This window comes from Neopelma chrysocephalum, unplaced genomic scaffold (assembly GCF_003984885.1).
Source record: "Neopelma chrysocephalum unplaced genomic scaffold, ASM398488v2 Primary Assembly neopelma1_65b, whole genome shotgun sequence".
Taxonomy (NCBI): Eukaryota; Metazoa; Chordata; class Aves; order Passeriformes; family Pipridae; genus Neopelma; species Neopelma chrysocephalum.
In genome coordinates this window covers 3,177,832-3,205,469 of record NW_020897723.1, presented here as the reverse complement: position 1 = coordinate 3,205,469, position 27,638 = coordinate 3,177,832, and the positions used below count along the sequence as shown (strand labels likewise).

General features: G+C 63.3%; 2 protein-coding genes across 7 annotated transcripts in view; one reads left to right on the top strand and one right to left on the bottom strand.

Annotated features, from left to right (window-relative positions):
- CASKIN1 (CASK interacting protein 1) overlaps window positions 1-17,144 on the top strand; it is a 28,678-nt gene extending 11,534 nt beyond the window's left edge. Inside the window, exons 2-21 of one of the 2 annotated variants that reach the window (XM_027684173.1) lie at window positions 2,187-2,238; window positions 4,499-4,596; window positions 4,710-4,855; window positions 4,943-5,038; window positions 5,322-5,452; window positions 5,524-5,632; window positions 5,919-6,027; window positions 6,140-6,234; window positions 6,305-6,422; window positions 7,879-8,094; window positions 9,932-10,039; window positions 10,162-10,280; window positions 11,175-11,262; window positions 12,640-12,737; window positions 12,849-12,959; window positions 13,031-13,132; window positions 13,627-13,765; window positions 13,836-15,944; window positions 16,048-16,441; window positions 16,890-17,144. In XM_027684173.1, coding sequence (XP_027539974.1) covers window positions 2,187-2,238; window positions 4,499-4,596; window positions 4,710-4,855; window positions 4,943-5,038; window positions 5,322-5,452; window positions 5,524-5,632; window positions 5,919-6,027; window positions 6,140-6,234; window positions 6,305-6,422; window positions 7,879-8,094; window positions 9,932-10,039; window positions 10,162-10,280; window positions 11,175-11,262; window positions 12,640-12,737; window positions 12,849-12,959; window positions 13,031-13,132; window positions 13,627-13,765; window positions 13,836-15,944; window positions 16,048-16,441; window positions 16,890-16,986 — 4,535 coding nt within the window. In that variant the 3' untranslated portion in view covers window positions 16,987-17,144. The remainder of the gene's footprint in view (window positions 1-2,186; window positions 2,239-4,498; window positions 4,597-4,709; window positions 4,856-4,942; window positions 5,039-5,321; window positions 5,453-5,523; window positions 5,633-5,918; window positions 6,028-6,139; window positions 6,235-6,304; window positions 6,423-7,878; window positions 8,095-9,931; window positions 10,040-10,161; window positions 10,281-11,174; window positions 11,263-12,639; window positions 12,738-12,848; window positions 12,960-13,030; window positions 13,133-13,626; window positions 13,766-13,835; window positions 15,945-16,047; window positions 16,442-16,889) is intronic. The other variant, XM_027684174.1, reaches the window with a different exon arrangement.
- A 1,978-nt stretch (window positions 17,145-19,122) lies between these two features.
- TRAF7 (TNF receptor associated factor 7) overlaps window positions 19,123-27,638 on the bottom strand; it is a 30,962-nt gene continuing 22,446 nt past the window's right edge. For all 5 annotated transcript variants that reach the window (XM_027684175.1, XM_027684178.1, XM_027684176.1 and 2 more), the window contains 12 exons: window positions 26,575-26,792; window positions 25,916-25,989; window positions 25,475-25,523; window positions 25,210-25,337; window positions 24,134-24,216; window positions 23,698-23,737; window positions 23,101-23,217; window positions 21,884-22,006; window positions 21,017-21,136; window positions 20,684-20,815; window positions 20,431-20,550; window positions 19,123-19,883 (listed from right to left, as the gene is read on the bottom strand). In XM_027684175.1, the coding sequence (XP_027539976.1) occupies window positions 19,869-19,883; window positions 20,431-20,550; window positions 20,684-20,815; window positions 21,017-21,136; window positions 21,884-22,006; window positions 23,101-23,217; window positions 23,698-23,737; window positions 24,134-24,216; window positions 25,210-25,337; window positions 25,475-25,523; window positions 25,916-25,989; window positions 26,575-26,792 (1,219 nt within the window). In that variant the 3' untranslated portion in view covers window positions 19,123-19,868. The remainder of the gene's footprint in view (window positions 19,884-20,430; window positions 20,551-20,683; window positions 20,816-21,016; window positions 21,137-21,883; window positions 22,007-23,100; window positions 23,218-23,697; window positions 23,738-24,133; window positions 24,217-25,209; window positions 25,338-25,474; window positions 25,524-25,915; window positions 25,990-26,574; window positions 26,793-27,638) is intronic.

The window sequence follows — 27,638 nt, the reverse complement described above, 5'->3', positions numbered from 1 at the left end:
GTGCCCAGGGATCGCCAAAGGCGTCACTGCTGCACCTGCCACCCCGATCCCCGGGCACTGCCCCACCCCAGCCCCTTGCTGGGATCAACCCGTGGGAAAGGCCGGGCACCGCAGACCTGCTGACATCCGTCCGTCCATCTGCAAGGACCGATTAGCCGGAGCGGGGCCCGTCTCAGGGCCGGAGATCGGAGCCAGAGCCGGGCACGGTGCCGCTCCTGCGCCCACCGGCTCCCTTTGTCCGCTGGCCCCTCGCATCCCTGGGGGGCAGCCCGGCCCCCTTCTCCCGGGAGCTGGTTCTTGGCGTGGGGAGGCAGCGGAAGCGGCGCTGGGCTCCTCTCCACCGGAGCTGAATGGCACCTTTGTTGGGGAGGCTGGCGGCAGCTCGGGGCTGGCGGGGACCCGCTCGACCCCGGCCACTGCCGTCGGTTCCAGTGTTGGGACCAGTAATGTCCGATTCTTGCCAGGGGAGCGTGGGGATGCTGGGGCAGGGGTGGCATTTGGGGCTTCTGTGGTGCTCCTCTCCCTTCCTGCACTCAGGACCCTGCAATGCCCCTGTCCCTGTCTGTGCCCTGGGGACCATGTGGTGTCCCTGTCCTCCGTGCACTCTGGGCACCTCATACACCCTCATCCCTCCCTACATTCTGGGTACCCCTTGGTGCCCCTGTCCCTCCTCGCACCTTGAGACCCTGCAGTGGCCCCTTCCCTCCCCACATCGTGGGGACCTTGCAGTGCCCATCCCTCTTCACACCCTGGAGAACCAGTCGTGTCCCCACCCCTCCCTGTGCCCTGGGGACCCCACAGTGCCCCTTCTCATCCCACAGCCACCCCATGGCACTGCATGCCAGGAGGAGAGCCTGGGGACCCAGGGGCTGGAGGCTGGTCACCGTGGCTGATGGAGCCTGTCCCCAACAGCTCTCGCCTGTCACACTGGGCTGTCTCAGCGTCAGCAAATGTCCTGCAGCTCGGGCAGCCACGGAGGGAGGGAGGGAGGGAGCGTGGGCAGGGAGAAACCTCTGCCACTGTCCTGGGACCACGTGCACCGTGTGGCACAGGCAGGGCTGGCTCAGCCCAGCACCGCTCCCCAGGCTTGAGGATCAGGGCTGGACACAGCCACCTTTCCTGCTGCTGCTGCCCTGTTTATCCATGTGGAGGCTTGTGCCCAATAATTCAGTATCTCACAGGGATGCTGACAAGGGAACAGGGCGCAGGGAGCACGAGCAAGGCCATGGCTGTGGTGCACAGGCAGCATGTTTTTGGCCCCATATCCCTCTTCCCTGCCTGAAGTAGCCCCTTCCAGTTGGCTTCTCCTAACGAGAGCTTGTCCCTGGCATACTGGTCCCTGGCACGCTTCCAGCTGAGCTTCTGAAGTGAGGATTCAGGGGAGAGGATCCCTGAGCATGCAGGGATGAGGATGGTAGGGTGAGTGACTTTGGCTGCCCCTTCTCCTGGCCAGGCCATGCCACCTCTGGGTCATCTCCCACAGACCTATGGCTGTGCCGGTGCCATCTTGCTGTGGGGGACACAGGGGTTGCTGTGTGGGCCCCCAGCCCGGGGCTCTGCCAGGCTGCACCCACCCTCCTCCTCCTCCTCCTCCTCCTCCTGCTCCGGCTCCCGCTGGGGGAAGAGCAGCTCACTGGAAAGCCTGAGTGGCATTTTTCGGGTAAATCTTATGTAAATCTGGCTCCATCCTTCCTCGTGCTGCTAATTGGATTGCCCCGACGGGGTTTAATTTCCCACGCGGGGAAGCGTGGGGTGGGCAGTGCCGGGTGGGGCTGCAGGGCAGGGGCCGTGCTGGGGTGCAGGGGAGGGTGCTGAGGTGCTGGGGTGCAGGGGAGGGTGCTGAGCTCCTCCCTCTGCCAAAGCAGCCCAGTGTGGGCTCCACGGGGCCATGCTGGAGCCCCAAGCACGTGAAGCAGCCTGGGAGGGAACCCCAGGCAAACAAGGTGAATTGGGAGAATCTGGTGCCAGGAGGGGCCCTCAGGCTCTGCCACCTTGAGGGGGGAACCTCCACCCTGAGCCCTCCTGCCTTCACCTGCCTGTGGCTTTGGGCAAGCCTCACGCAGCACCTGAGGAGCTAAAGGGAGCCCCAGCCTCGGTAGGGAGGGAGACCTGGAGCTGCCACCTCCCTGATGTGTTCCTGCCCTGGCCGCCTCCTCTAACACACTGTACCCTTCCCTCCCTCCCAGAGCTCCTTGGATCGGCAAAGAAAGTCAACGTCAACTTCCAAGACACCGATGGGTGAGTGGGAGCCCCGTGCCTGGATGTGTGTGCTGTGGGGTGCAGAAAATGAGGGGTGTGCTGTGGGGTACACAAAACGGGGGGTGTGCTGTGGGGTGCCCAAATTGGGGGTGTGCTGTGGGGTGCCATGAGCAGGCGTGTGTGTGCCATAGGAGCCTGGTCCGTGCGGGAACGCCAGGCTCTCTGAGCGACGCAGCCGAGCTGCTGGGTCTGGTCCTGGGGCTCTCAGCCCCGTTAGCCCACGTGGCCGAGCCCTGCCTGCACCCAGAGCCGGTGGGCTGGCACGGAGCTGCCGCGGGCCCCAGAGGAGGCGGGAGGTGAGGGCTGGAGGGCGGAGGAATGGCCGTGCCCCGCATCTCACCGCCCCTTTCCCAGCCCTTTGGGGCCCTGTGGGCGCTGTGCAGGGATCAGCCCTGCAGGGTGCCAGGTGGGCGAGCCGTGACCCCGCCGGCTGTGCCGCAGCCGGCATCCAACGGGGCGGGAGCAGCGGGAAGGGACCGCAGGCTCACGTCCCGCTAATCACGCTAATGAGGCCGCCGGCACAGGGAGGCAGCCGGGGCCCCGCGCAGGAGGGGCTGCGATGGGAGCGATGCTCGTGGGGCTGGGCAGCAGCTGCCCCTGTGTCTTCGGGCTTCCCTCGCCCTGCGATCCCACCCCTTGAGCGGGCCAGCAGGACGATGGCACGTGGTCCCTGGGGATGGCCCTGCTGTGGCCATGGAAATGGCAGGGAAGGGGTCAGATGGGATCGGGACTGGGAGGCCGTGCCCTGGGGAACATGCAGCCACAGCATCGGGGTCTGTCCTCATCCTCGTCACCGGGGCAGTGGCAGCGGCATCCCCTGGCACCTGCCAGCGCATCGGCCGTGCCCATGTGCACATGTGTGTGGGCACACTCAGGCAGTGCGTGTGCAGCTGAGCACGCGTGACCACGGGAGCGTGTCCGTGTGTGCCGCGGGTGTGCACAACACGGGGCAGCTGTGGGGCGGGTGGGCACGACGTGGGCAGGGCGAGGGGGGCATCACTCCACGGGCCACCTCGTGCTCCGCGGCGCTGGCAGGGGGAGCTGCAGGCAGGGCCCTGCTCGTGTGCTGCTCATATCCTGCCTATGGATCCTGCATGGCTTGGGGCTGCAGGAGCAACAGGGCAGCAGCCTCCAGCCTCCAGCGCTGCTCCTGGGAAGGATTCCCCAGGGAAGATGCAGGGCAGAGCCAGGCTGCAGCCTGTGTGTGCTCTGCCCTGCCGCCGGCGTGGGCTCAGCCAGCCCCGTGCCTCGGTTTCCCCGTCCCTGCTGTGCTGGCTGATTCCTGGCTGGCGGGCACCGTGGGCAGGCACCGTGGGCAGGCACCGTGGGCAGGCACCGTGCTGCTGTCCCTGCTCCTGCCCTGGGGACGGTGCCCTGCGTGTGGAGACGTGTCCGGCTGGGCCGTGCGGTGCCCGGGGGAAGCCCCCGAGGCAGCCCCGGGGAGGGCTGCGATTTGCACCATCTTGAGCGGATTTGAGCAGGGCGCTGGAGCGGAAAATGTTGACATTTCCCAGGCAGACGTTGGGGATCGGCCTCCTGTGCAGGCTGTCTGCTCACATCGCCGCTCCCCGCCGGGGATCGCAGGCGGCAGCTCCGTGGGGATGGTGGTGGCCAGAACATGTTCCTCACGGGGATGTGTCCCCCTCAGCTGGGGGCCTGGGGGTGGGGGGCAGAGGAATTGTTACTCCACCCCCTCCTCTCGGGCACTGGGCAGCCCCGGGGGCCCCACTGGGGTCCACAGCCCATTCCCACGCTCCGGTGACACCGGGGTGGCCCCAGGGATGTGATGGGGATGCTGTGCATGGCCGGGGCCCAGAGCAGTGGGGTGGTGGGTGCCAGCACAGCCACATGGAGGATGCCACCGCCGGGAGCAGCAAGTAGGTCAGCTCCTGGCCTGCTTCCCAGGCGCGAGCCTTGGGGCCGGGCGCTGCAAGAGCAGAGCAGGGTACAGTGCCAGGGCCTTTCCCCGCCCCGTTGCCAGGCTCAGCGCCCGACAAGGGCACCACTGCCATCTGTGCTCGTGGCCGTGCTGCCGGGGCCAGGCTGGGGGAAGTGGGTCAGTGGGGAGTGGGATCTCTGGCATCATAACCCTCCGTGGGACACCCCTGTGTCTGCCCTGCCCACCACCTTCAGCCCTGTGGGGTCTCAGCATCCTCAGGGAGCTGGGTGTAGGCTCAAGGCCATGCTGCCAGCTGGAGGGGATGTGGGCTTGGGACCCTGACTCCACCCTGGTCCCCAGGTTCTCGGCCCTGCACCATGCGGCGCTCAATGGCAACACGGAGCTCATCTCGCTGCTGCTGGAGGCACAGGCTGCCGTGGACATCAAGGACAACAAAGGCGAGTCTCCGGGTGTCCTGGCCATGCCCCCCACCCCCGTGCCCCTCTGTGGGCTCTGCCCTGGTGTGTTGGCACACCGAGGGGCTTACAGCGTGCCCATCCTGCCCCTGCAGGCATGCGGCCCCTGCACTACGCGGCCTGGCAGGGCAAGAAGGAGCCCATGAAAATGGTGCTGAAGGCAGGTTCCTCCGTGAACATCCCATCGGATGAGGGCCAGATCCCCCTGCACCTGGCGGCACAGCACGGGCACTACGACGTGGTACGGCAGGGCACGGGGGTGGCGGGGAGGGGATGGTGCCACCCCCCTCCCCTGCCCTCACCGAGTCGGGGTCTCGCTCCTCCACAGTCAGAGATGCTCCTGCAGCACCAATCCAACCCCTGCATCATGGACAACTCGGGGAAGACGCCCTTGGACCTGGCGTGCGAGTTTGGCCGGGTCGGGGTAAGTCCTTGCAGGGCTGGGACCCCCCAGAGGAGGACTGGAATGGGACGGGGCACAGCAAGGTCCCTGGGGGTGCTAAACAGCCGAGGGGGAAGCACGGGGCAGCCCCAGAGGTGGCCAGCACTGGGGACCTGCGGTGCCACCACTGCAGGGGATCTGCAGCCACTGGAGAGAGGGCGGGCGGGGGCCGGGGGGCATCGGGAGGGTCAGGGGGCCACCCACAACCCCGAGGGGCGGCCGAGCCGCCCTTGCAGCCCTGCTCCGTCTGTGTTTGCTGAGCCAGGTGGTCCAACTGCTCCTGAACAGCAACATGTGCGCGGCGCTGCTGGAGCCCAAACCGGGGGACACCACCGACCCCAACGGCACCAGCCCCCTGCACCTCGCCGCCAAGAACGGCCACATCGACATCATCCGGTGGGTGCTGTGGGCGGGGGGGGCAGCGCCGGTGCCCCCCGTGCCCTGCTGACCCCCTGCCCCCCCCGCAGGCTCCTGCTGCAGGCTGGCATCGACATCAACCGGCAGACCAAGGCGGGCACGGCGCTGCACGAGGCGGCTCTCTGCGGCAAGACAGACGTGGTGCGGCTGCTGCTGGATGTAAGGGCCCCCCGGCACCCCCAGACACCCCCTACCCAGCCAGGGACTGCAGGAAGACGGTGACCCTGCAAATGGGGGGCTCAGAGCAGCTTGTGCAACTTCACCAGGGAGTGGGGATGAGGGTCCTGGAGGGGATACACCAAGGCAGTGAAGGTCCTGGGGCGGGGGGGACACCAAGGCAGTGAGCTGTGCCCTCCAGCTGCTGGTCTCCTGGTGGCCCACGGGGTCCAAGGGGGTGGCAGGACAGGGGGCAGCCTCCTCCCAATCCCTCTCGGTGCCGTTGCAGAGCGGGATCAACGCCCACGTCAGGAACACCTACAACCAGACAGCTCTGGATATCGTCAACCAGTTCACCACCAGCCAGGCCAGCAAGGAGATCAAGCAGATGCTGCGGGGTAGGGGGTTGGGGGGCACACGGAGGCCGTGCTGGTGTGGGGGGGGCGCTGGGCTGGGGGTCCCAACCCCTGTGGGGTGGGCGGGGGGTGACGCTCCCGCTCTGTCCCGCAGACGCCTCCGCCGCTCTGCAGGTCCGGGCCGTCAAGGACTATTGCAACAATTACGACCTGACCAGCCTCAACGTGAAGGCCGGGGACGTCATCACCGTGAGTGCCACAGGGGGGGCCGGGACACCCCGGTGTCGGCGCCGGCCCCTGACCCGGCCCCTGCCCGCAGGTGCTGGAGCAGCACGCGGACGGGCGCTGGAAGGGCTGCATCCACGACAACCGCACCGGCAACGACCGCGTGGGATACTTCCCCTCCAGCCTCGTCGAGGCCATAAGCAAACGAACAGGCAAATAATCCACCCCCCCCCGCCTGCCCCCAACCCCGGGGAGCCCCGTGTTGGTCTGGTGGGGACCGGGGTGTTTGGGGGGTGCGGCGGTGCCAACAGATCAGGGCGATGCCCCGCCGTGCGCGTGGGGTCCGTGTCCCCGCCGTGTGCGTGGGGACGGCGCCTTCGGGTGTGCAGGGTCAATGTCCCCGTTGTGCACGTGGGGCCAGTGCCCGCCTGGTGCCTGTGGGAGTCGGTGCTGGCAGCCCCAGGGTGTTCATGGGGCAGCCCCGGGCTGCCCTCAGGCTGGGGGAGGTACTTGTGGTGCTGGGAGCTTGGTGCATGAGGAGACCCGGGGACATCGCTGTGGTTTCAGGGGGCCAGTGCAGCAGTGGGGTCACAGAACCTGGTGCTCGGGGTCTGCACGGGGGGCTGGGCACCAGTGCCAGGGACCTAATGCTGCTCCATGGAGACCATCTCCCCAGCCAGGGGCTGTCCCGGGGATCAGACCCTGCTCCCCTGCGCAGTGCTGCCTGTTCCTGTCCCCATTCCATCCCCATCCCTTTTAGGCTCCTGGTGGGGTGCGTGGCCCCCTTGGGATGGCCCATGGCTGTGCCCATTGCCAGGAGCATCGTAGTAGGCACTGAAAGGCCCCATATCAACCATCTCATCCCCTCTCGGGCGTGTGGACCTCGGGGGCAGCCACGTTGTGGGGACACAGGCAGGGAATGGTGGCACTTGAACAAGATCTCAAGGGAATGGTGGCATGAGTACCCACTGGCTGCCGGGCACTCCACGCCGGCTGTGGAGGTGCCAGGCGCTGGACAGGCAGGGACAGAGCCACCCTCCTGGTGTGGGTCACATGCCGGTGCCATGGCATGCGGTCTGTGGCTCCTGGAATGCGATCTGGGCTGCAGTCCATGGCTCCTGGGCTGTGGTCCGTGGCTCCTGGGCTGTGGTTGGCCCCCCAGCAGCATTAGCCAGGCTGTGGGGTTCCATAGCCACCCCGTTGGCTGCAGGGCTGGCAGAGCTGGGAGCGAGTGCTGAGCCAGGGCTCGGCCAGCTGGGCATGGAGGTGCCAGCACTGCAGCCTCCGGCCCAGCCGTGCCTGCAGCCCTGCTCCCCCCGGGATGCCTCCGTGGGGAACAGGACCCCCACGAGCCCCCACGCTGCCCCACGCGTGGGGCTGTCCCGGTGTCTGTGTTGGATCCACGGGATGTGCCCGTACCCTGCACCAGGCTGGGCGTGTGCTGAGCTCCCGCTGCTGCTCCTCGGCTCGGCTCTGCATCAGTTGGGTCTCGGTTCTGGCTTCTCCACCTCCCTTTGGTTGCTTTTTTGATTTGCTGCTTTTTTTCCCCCCTTTCTTTTATTTTCTTTCCTTTCCTTTCCTTTTTTTTCTTTTTTTTCTGGCGGCACTGAGCGTGTCTCTATTATTTTGATTCTTTTCATTTTGTCTCTTGTTATGTTTTATTATCAGGTTCATGGGAGACTGTAACAATCCCCCAACACTTCCAAAAGATCCCGCTCCCGGCTTACGGGGCTGCTGTGCTAAACGGTGACGCCTCGTCCCATCCGTTCCATTCCCTGCCTCCACCTCCACCTCCACCACCACATTCCCATCAGACTCTTTTCAGTTCCTTTGGCTATCACAGGCTCTCCCCTAGCAGTGCCGACGAGCCGCATTATGGACAAGGTAGTTCACCGCTCGCTTCGTGCTCTCCATGGATTTTTCTTTCTTTTCCTTTGAAGCGTGTGTCGAGTCTTTTCTCTCTGCTCGGCCTCTCCCTCCTGGCCGGGGGGGGGTTTGCACGCGGGTGTGCACAGGCGCGTGCACGTGTGTGCATGCAGCGTGTGCATGCGTGTGCGTGTGCATGTGTGCAGTGGGTGCAGCGGGCGCGCACACGTGGCACGCGCATGCCATCGTCCCCCTGCCCTCATGCCATCGTCCCCCTGCCCTCACGCCCGCGCCGGCGCCGCTGTCACACCGTGTGTCCCACGGCTCTGCTGCCGGCACATCCCATCCCACCCCGCTCCCGGCATCCCCGTGCTCTGCCCATGGCCCCTGCGCTCCTGTCGGGGTGCGTGGGGACCCCAAACCACCCTCCCAGCTCCGTGCCAGGGGCAGGGCTGGCGGCACAGCGCCCGGACGGGAGCCACGGGCACAGGCACCCTCTGCCCGCCTCAGCCTCCCTGCAGGGTGTTCGATTCCCAGCTCTGGCTGGGTTGGGACTGCACGCTCGGAGTGGGGAGGGGCTGCGGCACCAGGGGGCTTTCCCAGGGAATGCTCCTAGGGCTGGCCCAGCGCTGGCAGAGCCCAGTGAAACCCTGGGGACCATCCCCGTGGCACAGGCAGGTGATGGATGCTGTGGATCTATGTGTCGGGAGCACCCTGGAGCAGGGGGATTGCAGGGGTGCAGCCCGTGCTGTGCCCACAGGGCTGCCCCAGCTGGCTGGGGCCAGGGTCTTTGCATGTTCCCTTGGTGGCAGCGGCACAGGAGGTCGTGTTGGGGAGCACCGGGTGACGTGCTCGCAGTGGGGACAGGGCAGCACATCTTCTCCCCGGGGCTTTCTCTCCCTGTGGGGTCACACGGAGCCACACGCCTGCCCAGGCTCCTCTCGGTGTGACCATGGCATGTGCAGCTCAGGGATGTCCCAGCCCAGTTTGTTGTGGACGTTTGTTCCCCCTGTTGCTCCTTCAGTGACTTTATCTCCCTGTACCACCCGTCCCCTGCTATGCTTGGCGCTGACGGGGTGAGGGCTCCGTGAACAGAACCGGCCTGGGTGGCAGTGGGGTGGCAGTGGGGTGACAGTGTCCCACGGCTGGCAGGGTGGGCAATGCCCCGTGGCCAGTGGTGGGGTGGCAATGCCCTGTGGCTGACAGGGGGCTGGCTGAGGTGTGGTGGGGCTGCAGCAGCACTGGCCTCGTAGGGCTGTTGTCCATGTCATCTGATGCTGTTTTAACCCCTGGGCTCAGAGACGGGTGTGCCTGGTGCAGGTGGGACCTGGCAGAGGTGGGCAGCATAGAGGGTGAGGAGCCATGGCCATGGGTAACCCTCAAGCTGTGCCTTGCCAGGAGGATCGGATCCTCTTACCCACTGCTGTGTCCCCTGTGTGTTCCTGGGGTTTCACTGCTTGAGTTTCCCCAGCTTCCTTTGCTCCCTGCACCGAGTCATGCCCCCATCCTGCTCCGTGCAGGGACTGTCATTGTCCCCTGCCCAGGTTCAGCTGGGGCACTGGGACACCCCCCCACATCTGTCCCTGGCTGACAGCAGGGAGGGGATGTCCTGCAGGATGGCATCCTGGGGCCAGTCATTGTCACCCTGTGCCAGCTGCTTGGGGGGGAGCAGCCAGGGGGACAGCTCTGGTGCCCTTGGCCACGGCCGCAGCCGGGGTCCCCACACCTTGCCTGTGGGGTTCTCCCTGCGCGGGGCAGCACCGGGGTCGTGGGTCCTCCGCCCCGTGCCCACCCCAGCGCGAGCCGAGTGCTGAGCCCCGCGCCTGACGGCCGCTCTCTCTGCTCTGCCACCAAGGGTCTCGCGGGGCCGACATGAGCCCGTCCCACCTCTCGCCGTCGCAGGGCGGATCGGCCGCGCCAGCCCCCGCCGAGGAGATCTGGGTGCTGCGGAAACCCTTCGCAGGTACGGCGAGCGCGGCCGGGACCCTCCCTGTCCCCGGGGAGCAAGTGCCAGGACGTGGCGGGGGCTCTGGCGGGGCACGGCCGCACCCCGGCGTCCCCTGACAGCCTGTCCTCTCTCTGCAGGAGGTGACCGCAGCAGCCTGGGCAGCACGGGCAGCGTGGCCTCTGCCCGCAGCTCGGGGAGCGGGCAGAGCGCGGGCAGCGGGGCGCACGCCCTGCACGCCGGCTCCGAAGGCGTCAAGGTAAGGCGAGCCCTGAGGGGGCCGTGCCGGCTGCTGTGGCACTCGGCTCTGGTCCTGGCAGTTTGCTGCCCGTGACCTCAGCTGGTACTGATGCTTGAGCGGGTGTTGTGCCGTCCCATCGGTGCCCAGTGGGCCACCAGCCGCGCGCTGTCGCTGGCAGTGGCCACCAGCGTGTTCCCTCCACCTGGCCCCTGACCGCTGCCTGGGCTCAGCCCCCGGCGCGACATTCCACAGGTCCGCCCGGAGCTGCCGCGCCTCTGCCGCCGCTCGCAGGGGCCTCCGCACTGCGCTGCACCGCACACGCCGCTGCCCCCGGCCCCGCGCGCTGCCCCCGCACCCAGCCCCGCACCCAGCCCCGCACGGCACAGCGCCCACCGCCCGCCGCGCTGCTGCCCCCGGCACGCACCGATGGCACACAGCCCCCTCCCTGCCCCCAGTGCGCTCTGCCCCCGGGCTGTCCCGCGCCCGGGCCGTGGCACAGCCCACACTCCCCCGGCATCCCTCCTGCGCCATGCCAGCGTGCCCCCGGGCCGCACCGCGCTGCCAGCCAGGGTGGGCTCTGTTCCGTGGGCACGGAGGGCCCCGCAGCCCGCACCAGCAGCCCGGGCTGGGCACGTGCCAGGCTGGGTTTGGGGTGCGGTGGTGCCGCGGTGCCGCGGGCTCCTGCCGCCGGCAAAGCACCATCTGCTGCTCCCGCGGCTCCATCTCTCCCCGCCGCAGCCGAAATCTGCTGCAACCCTCCCTCGCCCACCCTTGCCCGGGCTGGCGGCACCCGCGGCACCCGCAGCACCCATGGCACCCGCAGCACCCGCGGCACGCAACCCCTGCTCCCCCCGGCCCCCGCCGCCGCCTCACTCCTGCCTTGCTCTCCCCCCTTCCCGGGGTGTTTTTCAGCTGCTGGCAACGGTCCTTTCCCAGAAGGCTTCTGCGCAAGAGTCTGCCGTGGGCGATGGGCCGGCCAAGGCGCAGGACATCCCCGCAGGTGCGTGCTGCGGCCGCCCGGCTGCCGGAGCAGGAGGAGCCCTGGCCGTGCCGTGGATCCAGGGATTTGTCTTTTTTTTTTATTGCCACGGCACCCATCGCCAGAAGAAAAACGTGTGGGTAAAAAATGACTCTCTCGCCTTTCGGCTGCTGCCAGGCCTTCTCCTGCCTCGGTTAGTGGGGGCCCGTGGGGGGGCGGGGGGCGGCGTGGGCGGGCAGGGGGGGCACCGCTGCTCCCCGGCCCCTTCCCTTCTCTGGCCCCCCGCCAGCCCCGCCGGAGCCCGAGCCGGGGTCCCCCCTCGCCACCGCCGTCTGGGGGGACCGCGGGGAGCACGGCCACGCCGCGGGGGTGGCCACGGCACGGGGGTGGCACATGCCCGGGGAGGGGGATGCACACGTGGGGGTGTGCGCGGGGGGATGTGTGAGCTGTGGAGAGGGACAGGCAGCGGGGAGAGGAACCCGGGGAGGGGGATGCGCACACGGAGAGGGGATGCACACACGGAGGGGGGGTGCACACGCAGGGAGGGGGGTGCAGACGTTGCCAGGGAGGGGGGGAAAACATGCTGGATCGATGCAGACACAAGTGGGATGCAGACGTGAGGGAGATGCACATGGCAGAGGGATGCACATGGGAGGAGGATGCCCACGCGAGTGGGAGGCAGATGCCCGAAGGATGCACACGCAAGGAGGATGTACGAGCACACACACACTCACACACACACACAAGCAGGGGGATGCACACACACTCCCAAACCCACACCCAAGCAGGGGGATGCACACACACCCACCCCCCCCCCCCCCCCACACACACACGGAGGATGCAGTTACTGGTGGGGGGAAGGGTCTGCTCTTGCTCATCCCGATCAGAAATATGAGGCAGAAATTTCGGGGCAGCCCCCATCACCCCCAGCTGGAGGGTGGTACCGTGGGGTGCCTGTGTGGGTGTCCCGCGTGGTGAGTAGCTCGTGCCAGCCTGCCTGGTTGGTGACGTGGCTGGAGGAGCAGGGCCGGAGGGTTTGGGGCAGTGGGACCCCTCTGGCCGCTGCCTGGGGGAGAGGGGCAGCCAGGAACACCCGCTCTGAAGCAGAGGTCCGGCTGGAACCTGCTGCCCAGGGCTGGATGGAGGGCACAGCAGCCCCCCGGCTGGGCTGGGGGCTCACCCACCATCCCAGAGGAGCAGACCCCCTGTCCAGGGCACCCCAGGGTGCTCTGGGCTGCTGTGCCGGGGCAGGTGTCGCTCTCCTGTGCCTGCCCTGGCCCTGCCAAGCTGGGGGCTGTGGCCATGACATCCCACCTGGGGCGGGGGCTCGGCTCCCCCCTCGGCGTGGCCGGAGCCCAGGGGTGGGAGCCCCCCCGCTGACCGCTGCCCCTCCGGCAGGTTCGTCGCGGTCGCAGAGTGTGGCCAGCTCCCCGTACGCCCCCCAGCCCCCTGCCGAGCCCCAGCTGAAGAAAATGGAGCCACCATCAGAGGGGAAGGTGAGTGGGAAGCACTGGGGTGCCGTGGGGAGCACGTGGTGGGGACACGGGCAGGGCTGGTGGGTCCCTGTCCCCGGAGCTGCCTCGATCCGTCTGCCCCTCTTGCCCCAGAGCTCGGAGGCCGTGTACCAGTGGCTCTGCAAGTTCCAGCTGCAGCTCTACGCGCCCAACTTCATCAACGCCGGCTACGACATCACCACCATTAGCCGGATGACGCCGGAGGTGAGGCCGCGGGGCCGTGGGAGGGGGGCAGGGCTGGATCAGGGCGGCACTGACCCCTCTCTCTGCCCCAGGACCTCACGGCCATCGGCGTCACCAAGCCGGGGCACAGGAAGAAGATTGCGTCCGAGATCAACAACCTCAGCATCCCCGAGTGGCTGCCGGAGTACAAGCCGGTGAGGGCTGCGTGGGGCCGTGGGGCTGAAGCCACATCCAGGACAATTAATCCCCTCCAGGGAGGGGGTGGCACAGGGGGATGAGGGTGGGAGCTGGCTCACTGCTGCCGGATGATGCACACATCCTGGAGCTGCTCACATCCCTCCCCACAGCTCGGCAGGGACTGTCAGGCTGGTGCCAGCTGTCACCACGTGGATGTGACACTGTGGTGTCTCCTGACACCCCTCCTGCCCCATCATCTGCTCACAGTGAGGGGCTTCCCATGGGAATGGGGCTGGACACAGCAAGGGGCTTCCCATGGGAACAGGGCTGGGCATGGCCCTGGGTGCTTGTGGGGCACAGGGACAGCACAGGGACAAGGGAAGTGCCCTGGAGCTGTTGTGCCCCCACAAGATCGGATCTCCCGTAAGCCTCAGGTGCTGGGGTGCCGGGGGTGCCGGGGCCAGACCCTGGTGCCAGCTGGTGCTGAGCCATGCCCTGTGCCCCACCCCAGGCCAACCTGGCGCTGTGGCTCTCCATGATTGGCCTGTCCCAGTACTACAAGGTGCTGGTGGAGAACGGCTACGAGAACATCGACTTCATCACCGACATCACCTGGGAGGACCTGCAGGAGATCGGCATCACCAAGCTGGGTAAGGCCCTGCGCACAGCCCTGGCTGCCGTGGCCTTGGCGGTGGCACTGATGCCCCGTGCCACCCCCAGGCCACCAGAAGAAGCTGATGCTGGCGGTGAAGAAGCTGGCGGAGCTGCAGCGTGCCGAGCTGGGCAAGTACGAGCCGGGCACGCTGAAGAGGAAGGCGTCGGGGCCGTGCCCGGAGGTGCTGGCCATCGAGTCCCCCCCACCGGAGCCGCCCGAGTGCCAGTCGCCCAAGATGACCACCTTCCAGGACAGCGAGCTCAGCAGCGAGCTGCAGGTGGCCATGACGGGCGAAGCCCCCGAGGAGCCCCCTGAGAAGGGGGTGAACCCCGCGGCTCCCGGTTACCGCTCGCCGCCGGGCCTGGGGGGCCGTGCCAGGCTGATGAGCAGCTCCCAGGAGCTGCTGGGGGACGGCCCGCGGGGTTCCCCCGCTGCTGCCATCTCCAAGAGCCAGGAATACCTGGCGGAGGGAGCCGGTGAGGGCCCCCCCGCGCCACCCAAGGAGGGGCGCCCGCCCCGGCACGGCCACCCCGTGAAGCGTGCCAGCGTGCCACCAGTGCCCGGCAAACCCCGGCAGCCCTTCCCGCCCTCCGCTGGGCAGCTGACGCCGCCACAGACCCCCGGCAAGGCGCGGCCCCCCTCCCCACAAGGGCCATCTGTGCCCCACGCCACCGCCAAGGTGAAGCCCACCCCGCAGCTGCTGCCGCCCAGCGAGCGCCCCGCGTCGCCCCGCTCCCTGCCCCAGTCGCCCACCCACCGCGGCTTCGCCTACGTCCTGCCGCAGCCCGCCGAGGGCGAGGGGGCACCCCCGGGGGTGCCCGTCCTGCCCGTCTCGGTGCCGGTGCTGTGCCTGCCTCCGGCGGGTGAGGGCGAGGAGGAACCGGGGAGGCCGAAGAAGCGGGCGCACAGCCTGAACCGCTACGCCGCCTCCGACAGCGAGCAGGAGCGGGACGAGCTGCTGGTGCCAGATGCGGGGCCCTACGCCACCGTCCAGCGCCGCGTGGGCCGCAGCCACTCGGTGCGGGCGGCCGCCGGCGGCGACAAGAACGTCAACCGCAGCCAGTCCTTCGCCGTCCGCCCCAAGAAGAAGGGACCCCCGCCGCCCCCTCCCAAGCGCTCCAGCTCCGCCATCTCCAGCGCCGGCATGGCCGAGGACTTCCCCAAGGAGGGCGAGGGCGAGGCGGCCGTCGGACCCCCGAGCGCCGAGGGGGAGAGCCGGCGGGAGCAGCGGCGGGCCAGCGACCTGGGCGGCAGCGTGGACACGGGCAGCGCCGGCAGCGTGCGCAGCATCGCGGCCATGCTGGAGATGTCCTCCATCGGCGGCGGGGCCCGCGCCCTGGCCCTGCAGAAGCCGCACGTGGCCGGTGGGCCCGGGCCGGCCAAGGCACCCGACGGCTACTACCTGCAGCCGGGGCCCCCCCCGGGCAGCCCCGACCGTGCCCGTGTGGCCACCGTCCTGGCCACCGTCAAGCACAAGGAGGCCATCGGGCTGGACGGGGAGGTGGTGAACCGGCGCCGGACCATCAGCGGCCCTGTCACCGGGCTGGTGGCAGCCGCCCGCCGCGAGCGCGCCGACAGCGTGCGGTCGGAGGCAGGTGCCGACAGCCCCGGCGAGCGGCTGCGGGTGGAGCGCGGCGGTTCCCCCGACGGCATCCCCTTCGCCGAGGAGGGCACCCTCACCATCAAGCAGCGGCCACGGCCCCTGGGGCCGGCCCGAGGGGAGGCGGGCGAGGGGCTGTCCCCTGCCCACCGCCACGGGGAGCTGGCCAAGGTGGAGGCCAGTGCCACGCTCAAGCGGCGGATCCGGGCCAGGCAGAGCCAGCAGGACGGCGTCCGCTTCGTCCTCACCGAGTCCGACACCGTCAAGCGCCGGCCCAAGGCCAAGGACAAGGAGCCGGCGCTGGAGCCGGCCACGCTCGCCGTGTACCAGAACGGCACCGGCACCGTGAAGCGGCGGCCGGCCTCTGAGCTGAGCGGGGCTGAGCCGCCCCCGACCCCGCCGCCCACCGCCCGCCCCGACGGCCCCGACTACATCCCACCGCCTGCCGAGCCCAAGAAGCCCTTCAAGCCGCCGGTGTCCCCCAAGCCTGTGCTGACGCAGCCACCTCAGAAGGTGCCTGGGCCACCAGTGCCCGTCCCCAAAAAGGTGCCCATCCCGAGCCCTGGCAGCCCAGGTAGGTGCCCCACCAGACCCCTGGGACAGGCTCTCCCCAGGGCGGAGGCCGGGGGTCCCAACCGGCCCTGCCGCCCTCCTGCCCCTCTCTCTTTTCTCCGCAGAGGTGAAGCGGGTCCATGGCACGCCGCCCCCGGTGTCCCCCAAGCCCACGCCGCCTCCCACGGCGCCCAAGCCCCCCAAGCCCCACGCCGCCATCCAGTCGGTGAGCGCCAGCTCCACGCCGGCCCCGTCGCCCGCCCGGCAGCTGGGCCCCGCAGGCAGCAAGCCCTCCAGCACCCCGCCCTCGCTCTGCTCCAGCCCTGCCAAGCCCCTCTCGCCTGGCGCGCAGCCCCAGCAGGTGCCGGTGAAGCCGCCGCGCTCCACCATCGCCAGCCCCTCCGTGGACAGTGCCGGCCCCGAGCTGGCGCAGCAGAAGCTGGAGGAGACGAGCGCGTCCCTGGCTGCCGCGCTGCAGGCCGTGGAGGAGAAGATCAAGCAGGAGGACAGTCAGCCAGAGTAAGGGGGTGCAGGGGGTGGTTGTTCCACGGGGAGGGTGCGGGACTGTGCGGTGCCACCGAGCACCAGAGGCCACAAGCGCTGCAGGCAGGGATTGGGATGTGGCCACGTGGTGGGAGTGGGATGGTCCCAGGAGGGATTCTGGGGGACACTGGTGGAGCATCAGGGGACCTTGGCTAGAGCTGCGTTGGGGAGGTGACTCTGGGGGACACCGTGGTGGAGCAGCGAGACCTGGGCATGTGGGTGCACCGGGGGCTGTCTTGGAGAGGGGACACCGGGGACATTGGCACAGAGCACTGTGTAGCAGCCCTGGGGTCTGTATGGGCAGTGACACTGGGGACAGTGCTGAGCATGGCAGGGGGGCAGGAGGGCTGTAGCACGGGGTGGTGGGGGCTGTGTGGTGTCCTCATCCCGTGCATGGCTCTAACCCATCCTGGTCACTCCCCAGCTCGGCCGTGGAGTCAAAGAGCACCGTGAGCATCCTGGACGACATCGGCAGCATGTTCGACGACCTGGCGGACCAGCTGGATGCCATGCTGGAGTGAGGGGCGCCAGGGCCCCGCGAACCTCAGGGCTTACGTGGGCACAAGGGCACAACGATCCACGACCCCCCGGCCCCGCCGCCCTCCTTCCCCCGTCCCCTTTGTACAGCCGTCCCCTCCCGGACATCCCGTCCCTCGGGGTTTGCACAAAGAAGAAGATACCTCAGGATTGTGCTCACAGACTCGGCGCCGGCTCCGGCAGGACTCCCTTTTGCAGAAGCAAAAAAAAAAAAAACAAACAAACAAAAAACCCAACAAAACCCACAAAAATAAAACCCAACAGAAGAAACAAAGCAACACATCCGGACCGAACCGCTGCCGGGGCTCTGGGAGGCTCCGGGGGGCTCTGGGGGGGCTCCCGACCTCCCTGTCTGGTGGCCGCCCGTGCCCTGCCAGCCCTGGCGCCGCGGGTCACCGCGACCCGAATGTAGCACAAGCCCTGCCCGGCGGCCCCGGCGGTGGCTCCGCCAGCCACGTGGCACCGATGGCGTTTGCAGGTTGGCGGGGCCGGGCGGGCAAATGCACTTGGGTTTCTTTGCTCCGTTTTTAGTTTTTATTTTTTAAACTTCGTTTTCTTTCTCGGTTGGGGTTGGCAGGGGCGGCCAGGGCAGCTCCAGGCTGGCGGCTCCCCGGGGGCAGCGGGACGTGCCCCCTGCCCGGCCCCTCCCCGCCCGGGGACAGGACGGTGATAAAGCTATAAAAGAAGTATTAATTTATTGGAGGGGGAAAAAAAAAATAAATAAAAAAAAAAAAGATATAAAGCAGATTTCCCCCCGCCCCCAAAAATAATAAAAAAGAAATAAACTTTAACAAATATATATTTAAAAGATTTTAAAATATTAGCAATTATATATAAAGCAGTTTAAAAGAAATCAAGAGAAAACTGGATTTTAGCTTGAGAAAAACTATTAGATTATACTAAGCTGTGTGTCTTGTGGCAAACTCATTCTACGAGTAGCACAATATTTACCTTTTCTCTGGGTGGAAGGTACGTGCGAGCGGTTCTGGTCGGGTTTTCCGTTGGGATTCAGTGTCGCGTCTTTCTTTTTTCCACCGTTACGAACTCAAAGGATGTGCCTTGTTTTATGGAGGTTTTTGTTAATTCTTAACGCTGGAGGTGTTTCATTTCTTTTGGAGTGTCTTCAGGGTTTGGTTTAGGTTTCTCCTGGTTCTTTTTTGCCGTCGGTGTTTGTTTGGGGTGCGTGTGGTGTGCGTGGGTGTGCACGCGGGGTGCGTGTGCTCGCGCGCGTCCTCCGGGATGCGCCGCTGTATATTCCTGTATAAACTGGAGTTGGAGTCTGGTTCAGTCGCTTGAGTCCTGATGAATGCATTTTTTTGCTTGTGGTTTCCAAACAAAAGTGTTGCTGTTCCTTTCTTTTCTTGAGACGTGGAGTGGTCTCTCCCCTCTTCTCTCTCCCCCCCACCCCTCTCCCCATTTCCCTCTCTCCCCGTCTCTCCCGTTGTGGTCGCTGATCCAGATGTGTTTGGCACAACTTTGAAATTTCTTTTAAAAAAACAAAAAATCAAAAACAAACAAAGAAAAAAAGACTTTAAAAATAATTAAAAAAAAATAAATCACCCGCCTGAAAATATCTGTTGAAAAGAAAAAAAATATGTATCTTAAAAAAAAAAAAAATCCATAAAGTTCTACATGATGGATATATACATATATATATTTTTTATGATTAAGTTATGGACTCTGTATTGTATCCCATCTGTCCAGCTCTGCATCTTGGTGCTGCTCCCTGCTCTTCTGTGCTTAGATTTCACCTCTACTCGTCCTTATTCTTCCTATTCTGAATAGTAGATGGCTCGTGGTGCTGTGAAGACGTTTGCTCCTATACCAAGTCTGGCAACAAATATTTAAAGAAAAATAAAAAAAATAAAAACCCCTGCCAGGCTGCCACCACTGTTTGTGTCCCCAAAGCATCCCGAGTCCTCGTGTCATGCCGGGTGTTCAGTGTCGTGTGGGGGGTTTGTGCTGCACGGTCCAGGGGTACCCTTGGGTGCCTCTGTGGGGTGCTGGGGCCTGGCTGGCTGGGAGCTGCTGTCCCCAGTCAGGTGCCTGGTCCCTGCATCCCAATTTTCACCCCACAGGGCCAGTGCTGGTCCCTGCAATAACTCACGCTGGGCAGGAACAACTCTTTCTGCTTTTATTGTCAATGAAGAAATAATCAAATCTATATTACAATCTTAAAAACAGTAGAAAATGTGAGTAAAAATGCAACGGAGGCTTTTTGTCTTTAATGTGGAGACCATTATTACAGGGTGGTGAACAATGGGCTTGTGGAACTTGATTTGAGAACTAGCTGTGGCATAAAAATCGTACCTGGCTACTCGAGGAAACACCTCTTCCCGGATGGATCGGCCCGGCGCCTTGGCAGTAAAATTAAATACTAGAGACAGAAAGGGGTCGGGTGCCCACCCAGGGCAGGGCCTAGTGCTCAGTCCTACCATGGCCAGGGGAGCAGCCTCCCAGTGTCACCACTGGGACACGCTGATCCATCCAGTCCCATCACTGGCCAAGGGCTGTGCTCGCCCGGCCCGGAGCCCCGGGGCCCAGAGTCACCCCAGCCCCGGCCCCAGGGGTGTCCCCAGCTGGGGGGACACAGGCAGAGGAAGGCACTGGCATTGGAACTGCTTCCTCTGCTTTTCCAATCGTCTAGGGCAGATCTGGGGGAACATCTGGAGCATCCATGGGGCAGACCCATCGGGAGAGCCGCCAGCCGGGATCCCTGCGGGGGGGGCCGGCCCAGGGGCAGCAGCAGGCAGTGGTTGGTGCAGGAGGAGCTGCAGCAGTCATTTCGGAGGATGTGGTCACCCACAGGCCGATGGAGGGGAGAGTTTTTGGTCTTTCAGTGTGCAGGACTAGTGTGAAGCTCTCACTAGCACGTCCAGACCTGCAGAGACAACGGAACCCACGGCAGTGACTCCTGAGCAGCTCTGGGGGCTTCTCTTCATCCTCCCACAGCACCTCCCTTTGGGCTGCCACCATCCACAACACCCTGGCCAGGAATGGAGTATTCCACCTGCTGAGAACTACCCCCTTGTGTCACAGAACCACACAACCATTTAGGTTGGAAAAGACCTCCCAGCCCATGGAGTCCACCCTGTGCCCAATTCCCACCTTGTCCCTCAACCCAGAGCACTGAGTGCCACGTCCTGTTCCTTGGACACCACCAGGGATGGGGACTCCACCACCTCCTTGGACAGCCCATTCCAGTGTTTAACAACCCCTTCAGTGAAGAAATTCTTCCTGATGTCCAACTTGAACCTCCTCTTGCACAGCTTCTTGTCCTGTCACTTGTTGCCTGGGAGAAAAGGCTGACCCCCACCTTGCTACAACCTCCCCTCAGTTTGTCTGAAGACAATTCCTAACTCGTTTAACGCCCCAATTCCAGCCCTGGAAGAGCACAAGCCACGCTGGAGAAGGCTGGGGTGACCCACCTTTACAGTGCTGTCCACAGCGCCGGAGAAGAGGCGGCCGCGGGACACGGCGAGGGCGGTGACGCTGCCCTGGTGCCGCAGCAGCGTCTGGGTGCAGATCATGTTGTCCATGCTCCACACCTGCGGGAACACGGCAGGAGTGAGGGGGATCTCACGTCTCAGGCCCCGAGGCAGGTGCCACCCCGTCCCCCTTCCCTCGAGGTCCCCCCTGTTGTCACAGATTGCCGGGGCAGCCGCCCCTGAGCGCACGTACCCTGAGCGACCGGTCGTACGACGCGCTGAAGACTTTGGTTTGATCTGGTGTGGAGATGACAGCGAGGGCATAGACCGTCCCCACGTGCCCTGTCAGCGTGCGGACCTGTTCCTTTGTCTCTATATCCCAGACCTGCGGGGGAACAGCTGGGCTCGGAGCTGGGCTGGGATGAGGCCACCGCCCTCTCCTCCGAGAGGTGTTTCCACCTCCAGGGTGGGCGCTGTGCCCCCACGCTCCCCACGGGCCAGGGGGGACAGGCAGGGCCAGGTGCCCATCTCCACGCCCCTCTCCCCCAGCCCCACTGTCAGGAATGCATCCCAGCCCATTCCTTACGTGGATGAGGTTCTCGTAGGTGCCGCACACGATGTGGTGGTTGGTCACGGCGATGGAGTACACGCTGCCCCCCGACGTCTGCAGCACGTGGACACACTCCAGGTTGCGGATGTCCCAGATCTGAGGGAGACACCGGAGCAAAGGCAGGATGAGACCCGTGCAGGAACTCCTTTCCAGGGGTGAGATCCCTTGCAGCCGTTCTGCCACGCACTGAGTCAGCCTGGCTCCGTGTGTGCCCAGATCACACCTTCAAGGACAAATCTATCCAGCTGGGAATGTTCAGTACTGATGATGAGCAAAGCCCTGCTGTCTTAATTGGCTGCCCAAGCTTTGAACATCCAGGCTGAAAACGTTGTGGAGACTGCTCGCCCTGTGTGTGTGACTCCACACACATGTGCACACACAACCCACTCCTTGATAGCACTACAGACAAATTAACAGGGATTTATTAGCACTGAGGAGGGCAACTTCCAGCTCCGTGTCCCCCAGATGCTGAGAGGTGAAGTATTCATCAAAACCTGAGCCAGCACAGAGTGTGGAGGGCACTGGGAACCCTCACAGATTTATGGTAACTCTGCAGCCAGGCAGTGACCTTGCCCTGTTATCAGCAGCAGTGGGAGCACAGATAAGGCTGCGGCAGCCGCAGAGGCGGCGCGAGGCGCCAGGGCTGAGGCCCCAGTTCATCCCAGTGACCTCCCCAGCAGCCCCCAAGGCCCAGCCTGCAGAGATGCAATCAGCACGGGAGAATCCCGTGTGTCAGCAGTCATCTCACATCCCAGCAGCTGCCTCTGGTCCTGCTCCACAGGGGAGCAGAGCACAGAGGGGCAGCGGGAGAGCTGCTGGGTCCCACCAGTGCCAGGGTCCCACCTTGATGGTCTGGTAGGATCCACTGTAGAGATAGTTCTGGGAAGCCACCAGCGCTCGCACCCAGTGATTGAGACCTGTCAGCTCCTTCTTCAGCTTGAGCTCGGTACCTACAATATCCCAGACCTGTGGAAAGCACAGACAATACACGGTGACATGGAGGAGAATCCCAGTGGGGCTGGGCAGAACATGGCCAGTGCTCCCCACCCATGCCCAGCCCACAAGAGGCTCTCACAGCTTCTGTGGGGATCCTTGTGCCAGCTCTGCTGCCCGCTGGGAATGGCCTGAACCCACTGACGTGCAGACAAAACACAATAACTGCTGAGTCAGCACGTTCCCTGAGGGAGCCAGCCTGGAGACTGCATTACTGCTGGCAGAGACCCTTCCCTAGCACAGCCACGGGCTTGAAAACCTAAACCACAGCTGCAGCAAGGAACTGCCCTGAGCTTCCACTCCCAGCCTGTCTCCACAGAGCTCCATTCCCAGTCCCTGGCGTGCAGGGACTGACAGATCTCACTCCCCCCACTCTGAGCAGCACTCCTGGCCTGCTCAGCTCAGCTGGCAGGAAGTGGCTGGGGATGGCAAACCCAAAAGGCCCCATATTCTCCTTCTGCTCAGTCTGGCTGCTCCCCCAGCCCTGAGCTCTCTCCAGAGCCGAACCAGTCCAGGCCCCGGTTAAAGAAAAGAGCACACATCCTCTTACAGATGGACGGGCCCATAAGCTGTCTCACCAGGAGCTGGAAGCAGAACCATGGGAATCCAGCCAAGGCTTTAAAGGGCATCTTGCAAAGCTGTTCGCAGATTTCTGCATGTTTTAGGTAGAGAATTCAGACTCAAGATCCATTGGAGGCAGTTTCAAAACAGGCAGCCTGAACCCCCAGCCAATTCTGGAGCCCAGACATGATTCCCAATGGTCTTAGCAGGTCTGTTGGGGGTCCAAGGACACATTTGGGACTTGCCAGGATACTCCACCTGCAGCCTCAGGTTTACAGAGTTAGAAGAAATAAAGTGTTTTTGCAGCCAGGTCCCAGAACACCTTTGACTTGAGCGCAGAGCATGGGCTAAACCTCTGCAGTGCTGGCTTCTCTGTGGCTCAGGAGAGCGTAGCAACAAGGTCACCTACAGACCAAAATGCCACTTTCTTCCTGTTTGGACACCTCTGCCTGACAGTTTGTACCCTTGGTCCCACACCAGCCCCGGAGGAGCCCCCTGAGATGTACCTTGATGGCTTTGAGGGAGCCACTGAAGAGCATGTTGTGTGAGGAGACCAAAGTGCAAACAGGATTGTCGTGTGCTCGGATCGTGTTCACCTTCTGCAGGTTTTGAATATCCCAGACCTGCCAAGGAGAATCACAGAGTCACGGAATGGTTTAGATGGGAAAAGCCCTCTAAGATCACCGAGGCCAACTGCTCCCCCAGCACTGCCAAACCCACTAAGCAAGAGCACCCACGAGGGGCAGGGCAGGTCCCTTGTGCTGAGGCCCTTCTTCTCTGCCTCTGGAGGCAGGGAATGACATACAGGTAGGACAGGGCACTCGTCTGAGCCACTGTCCTGGCTGATCAGGACCAACCACCCTGTCCCAGCTCACAGCACCACCCTCCTGCTCCCCACACAGGAGCAGGGACTGGGAAATCCAGCCTGCAGGAAACCCCCCAGTCCAACCCATGAGTGACTTGGCTGAGGCACTGGGTACAGCACACACAGGTTGTCAGTCCCACACCACTGGCAGCTGAAGAGCCTTCCAGAAGAAGGTCCCTGCTCCCCAGCAGCCTGTGGCTCTCCCATCCCAGCTGCAGAGCGGGGTCAGGGTACTCACAATGATGGTGCAGTCAGCAGAGCCACTGTACAGCTTGTTCCTGGAATGTCACCAGAAGACAAAGGGGGGTCAGGGGAGGACAGCACCATGTGCAGGGTCCCAGCTCATCCCCAGGCACTGTCTGGGCCAGGAGCTGCAGCCCCACAGCCTCACTGGGACAAGACTTTACACACCCACCCCGAGAGCAGGACTCCTGGCTCAGGGGAGGCCAGGCTGGACTGGCCCTTGGAGCAGGAGGCCAAGCACCCTGCTGGTGACCAGGGACAAAGCCAGGACACAGGGGACACTCCGTTTTTAAAAAGCAAAGAGGCAAGATGTGCCTCTCACGCACAATTCTGGCCTGTGCAGGGCAGAGGATGGGAATTGTCAGGGCATGCTCAGGAGCCCCCACGCTCTCCCCCGCTCTCCCCAGGGGCAGATGTTCCTCTCCACTCACCCCTGGATGCAGAGAGCCAGTACAATTCCATCATGACCCTCCAAGGTCTTTTGGCACTTGTATGTGGTACAGGTATCCCACACCTAACAGGAAACACAAGGCAGGAGTTGGGGAGCGGGCAGGATGTCAGCAGAGGAAGGAGGAAACAGGCTGTCTGTCACCTGGGCACTGCCTGCCGAGCCCTGGGCACGGATACACTTGTCTGGGAAAGGAAATCTACTGCAAAGGGTCAGGCTGAAGTCAGTGAGACCCAGGACAGCAGCAGGTATCAGCCCTCTGCAGCTCTGTCCTCCTCAGCCCAGGCCAACACAACACACTGAACCAGAGGAGCAGCTCTCAGGCTCCTGCTTCAGCAATTCCCACCCTGTCCCGGGGCTCCAGTGGCACAGCACAGCCTCCTCTGCCACTGCAAAGCTTTTCCCCTGAGCACACTCTGCTCTCTCAAGAGGGAATGTGGTGCCCAGAGCAGCCAGGACAGGGGAGTTTCTTTCCCTAAAGTACAGCAATATCCGTTTTCTTCCACATGGCTCTAACCAAAAAAACTAAACCAAAGCTCTGCTCCTGGCAGGATTAGTTGTGGTAGCTTGTGGGGGTCCCCAGCCCAGCCAGCAGCCACCACGGTGACATTGGGAAGGGCTGTTTAGGCTGCACCAGAGCAGTGCTGTCAGTTTGAGTTACTGCAAACAGGACAAAGGAAAACAAACATGCCATAAAATGGGAAAAGGACACTTTGGATCAGGGACAAATGTTTTGTTCTAAGATGACTTTTTATAACAAAGGAAAATAAAATCAGAAGCTGAAATAGGCTTGAATACCCTAAACACCACATAAAGCAAATCCAGCAGCAGCAGGAATGAGATTCTAATCTGAGCTTTGCAAAAATAACTCTTGACTCTCAATTTCACGATCAAGTAATGTTTCCTCACAGAGAATTTTGCCCAACTATAATCACAAAGAATCATTTAAGATTCTTTGGGAGAAAGTTTAGGAAGTGACATCCCCCCACTCCACAAACTGAACTCAGCTTCTGTCCCACGTGACAGTGCAGAAGCTGCACGGAAGAGACAAGCTCTTACCTTAATGGTTTTGTCTGAGGAGCCACTGAAGAGCAAGTCTCCTATGGAGTACACACACAGACACCACACAGGGCCCTGGTGGCCCACAAAGGTCCCCTTGCACTTGAAGATCTGCTGAGGATCATAGGCTGCAGAAAGGAGAGGGCAGGTGAGAGGTGGGAGGACAGTGCTGTTCCTTTGCACACCTGTAAACAGTGCCCAAAAGGGCTCCCTGGGCCACCACCCACACCCAGCCCCAGGGGAGGAAGCCCACAGGGATACTCACATCCAAGGATGCCCATGTTGAGCCGAGCATTGATGTGGGAGAGCTCGTCCTGAAAAACAGAACAAGCCGTGTGAGCTTTCCACAAGCAGGGAGAAGGGTACAGTGTCCCTGGCAAGAGTAAAAGGCCCAGGCTTTGGAGCAGAGGGTTCTTCCCTTGCTGCAGGGCTCCTTTCCTCTGTTAACACATTCCCAGAGCAACAACAGGCCGAGAAAAGGTAGCAGAGCAGTTCCAGCAGCAGCCCAGATGCAGTGACCAGCATGTGCTCCCCGGGTTGCCTCTGACTCAAACCCTTCCCCAGACCTCGACTGCAGTACAGGCAAACCAAACCCCCAGCAAGCAGGGGGGACCCCAGAGCCTCTCCCACTGCAGGACAAGCCCAGCCAGGAGCTGAGCCAGCTAACTCCATGCAATCCCTGCTCCATCCCAGGGCCCCTCCTCACATTCAGCATGGAGGCGTCCCTGCGGAATTCCATCAGGTCCTCGCTCAGCTTGCTCTGGTTCTCGTCCAGAACATCTGCAAGAGAAGGACAGGCCCACAGTCACTGCAGAGCCACTGAGGGCATCCCAGGGAACAGGCAGAGGACACCCAACTGCCACCCAACCTCTGAACACGGAGGGAGGACACACTGCTGCTATCGGCCGGGAAAGCAGGAGGGTGTCTGCTCCTCAAATGGAAATTGTACCTGGATGCTAAGAACCAGCAAATCTGGGAGCACGACAGGGCTGGCACAGCAGAGGTGTCCGAGAGCCCTGCTCACTCCATGGTAGCTGCACTGTTGGCTATTTGACTCACTGATTTTTACAGGGGCCTGTGCACATGGACTGCACAGGAAAAAGCCACAGGAGAAAGGTGGCAGCTGCTTGTAGACATTTCTAGGACTTGCCACGTGACCAGTGACTGCAGGATTAGGTCCCAGGATATTCAGGCAGCAAAGTCAATGGAACCCCTATTTGTCCCTCTGCAAGGAATATCTGAACCTCCTGAAACCTGCTCAGCACCAGTTTTACACATGGAATGAGTCCTGTAATGCATCATCCAAACAAAGAGCTTCCCTGTCCCCACAGCTCTGACCAGAGAGCTCATCCAGAGCAGACTCACCAAACTTCAGCTCCAGGTTCTTCTCCAGCTGATCGATTTTCTCGGAGAGCTTGCCCAGCATGGAGCGCAGGAAGGCGATCTCCTGGTCCTTCTGGGCCATGGCCACCTGCATCTCATGGAAACGATCGTCTGTCTGCTGCAGGAACTCCTTCAGACCCTCGAACTTGCACGTCTCCAGGTGGGTCTCATAAGTGTCTTGGTTTCCTATGAATGTACACCTGAAGGGAAGGCAGGTGCTGGCTGGAGCAGGGCTCCCATGGAGACTCCTTGCTCAGCTGGCTCCTCACTGGAGCTCCAAGGCCTGTGTGGCTCCCAAGCTGTCCTGCTCTTCCCACCAGCAGCAGGGCTACTGTGGTTCATTATCCTTCAAAGGATGGATTCAATAATCTTGGAGGTCTTTTCCAATCTTAATGACCCCATGATCCTGCTGGGTGCAGGGAACTGCAGGGCAACATGGAGGCCAAGCAGCTCCTGTTCTTCCAGCCAGAGCATTGGCCCCAAATCGGACAGTCGGTCTGGGTAGTTGCAAGGAAAAGCAGATCTTGGGCAAGAGACAGTGTGGTGTCCATTTATGTGCTCACCAGGAGCACCAAAATCAGTGGAAAAAACTGGAGCTGACCTCAGCAGATGCTGACTTGGGCCTGCAGCACGGCAGGGAGTCAGGGATGCTCTGCCAGGACTTGTCTTACCCTGCCTCTGCCAAGACATGTCTTAGGATCATAGAATCACAGAGCTGTTGAGGTTGCAAAAGGCCTCTAAGACCATCGAGTCCAACCGTTCCCCCAGCACTGCCAAGCCCACCACTGACCCATGTCCCCAAGTGCAACATTGGCTTTTTAAGTCCCTCCAGGGATGGTGACTCCACCACTGCCCTGGGTGGTGGGCTGGACAACCCTTTGTGTGAACCCTCCTCCTGCAGTAACCCCAAGCAGGGAACCCCCAGCCCGAGCTGTCCCCCTGCTCTGGTGACAGTGAACCCTCTGGGGCAGATCAGCACTTCCCTTGCCCTGGTTGCCAAGACACTGCCACGGTGCTCGAATTACTCTTGTAATCCTCCTCCCTCC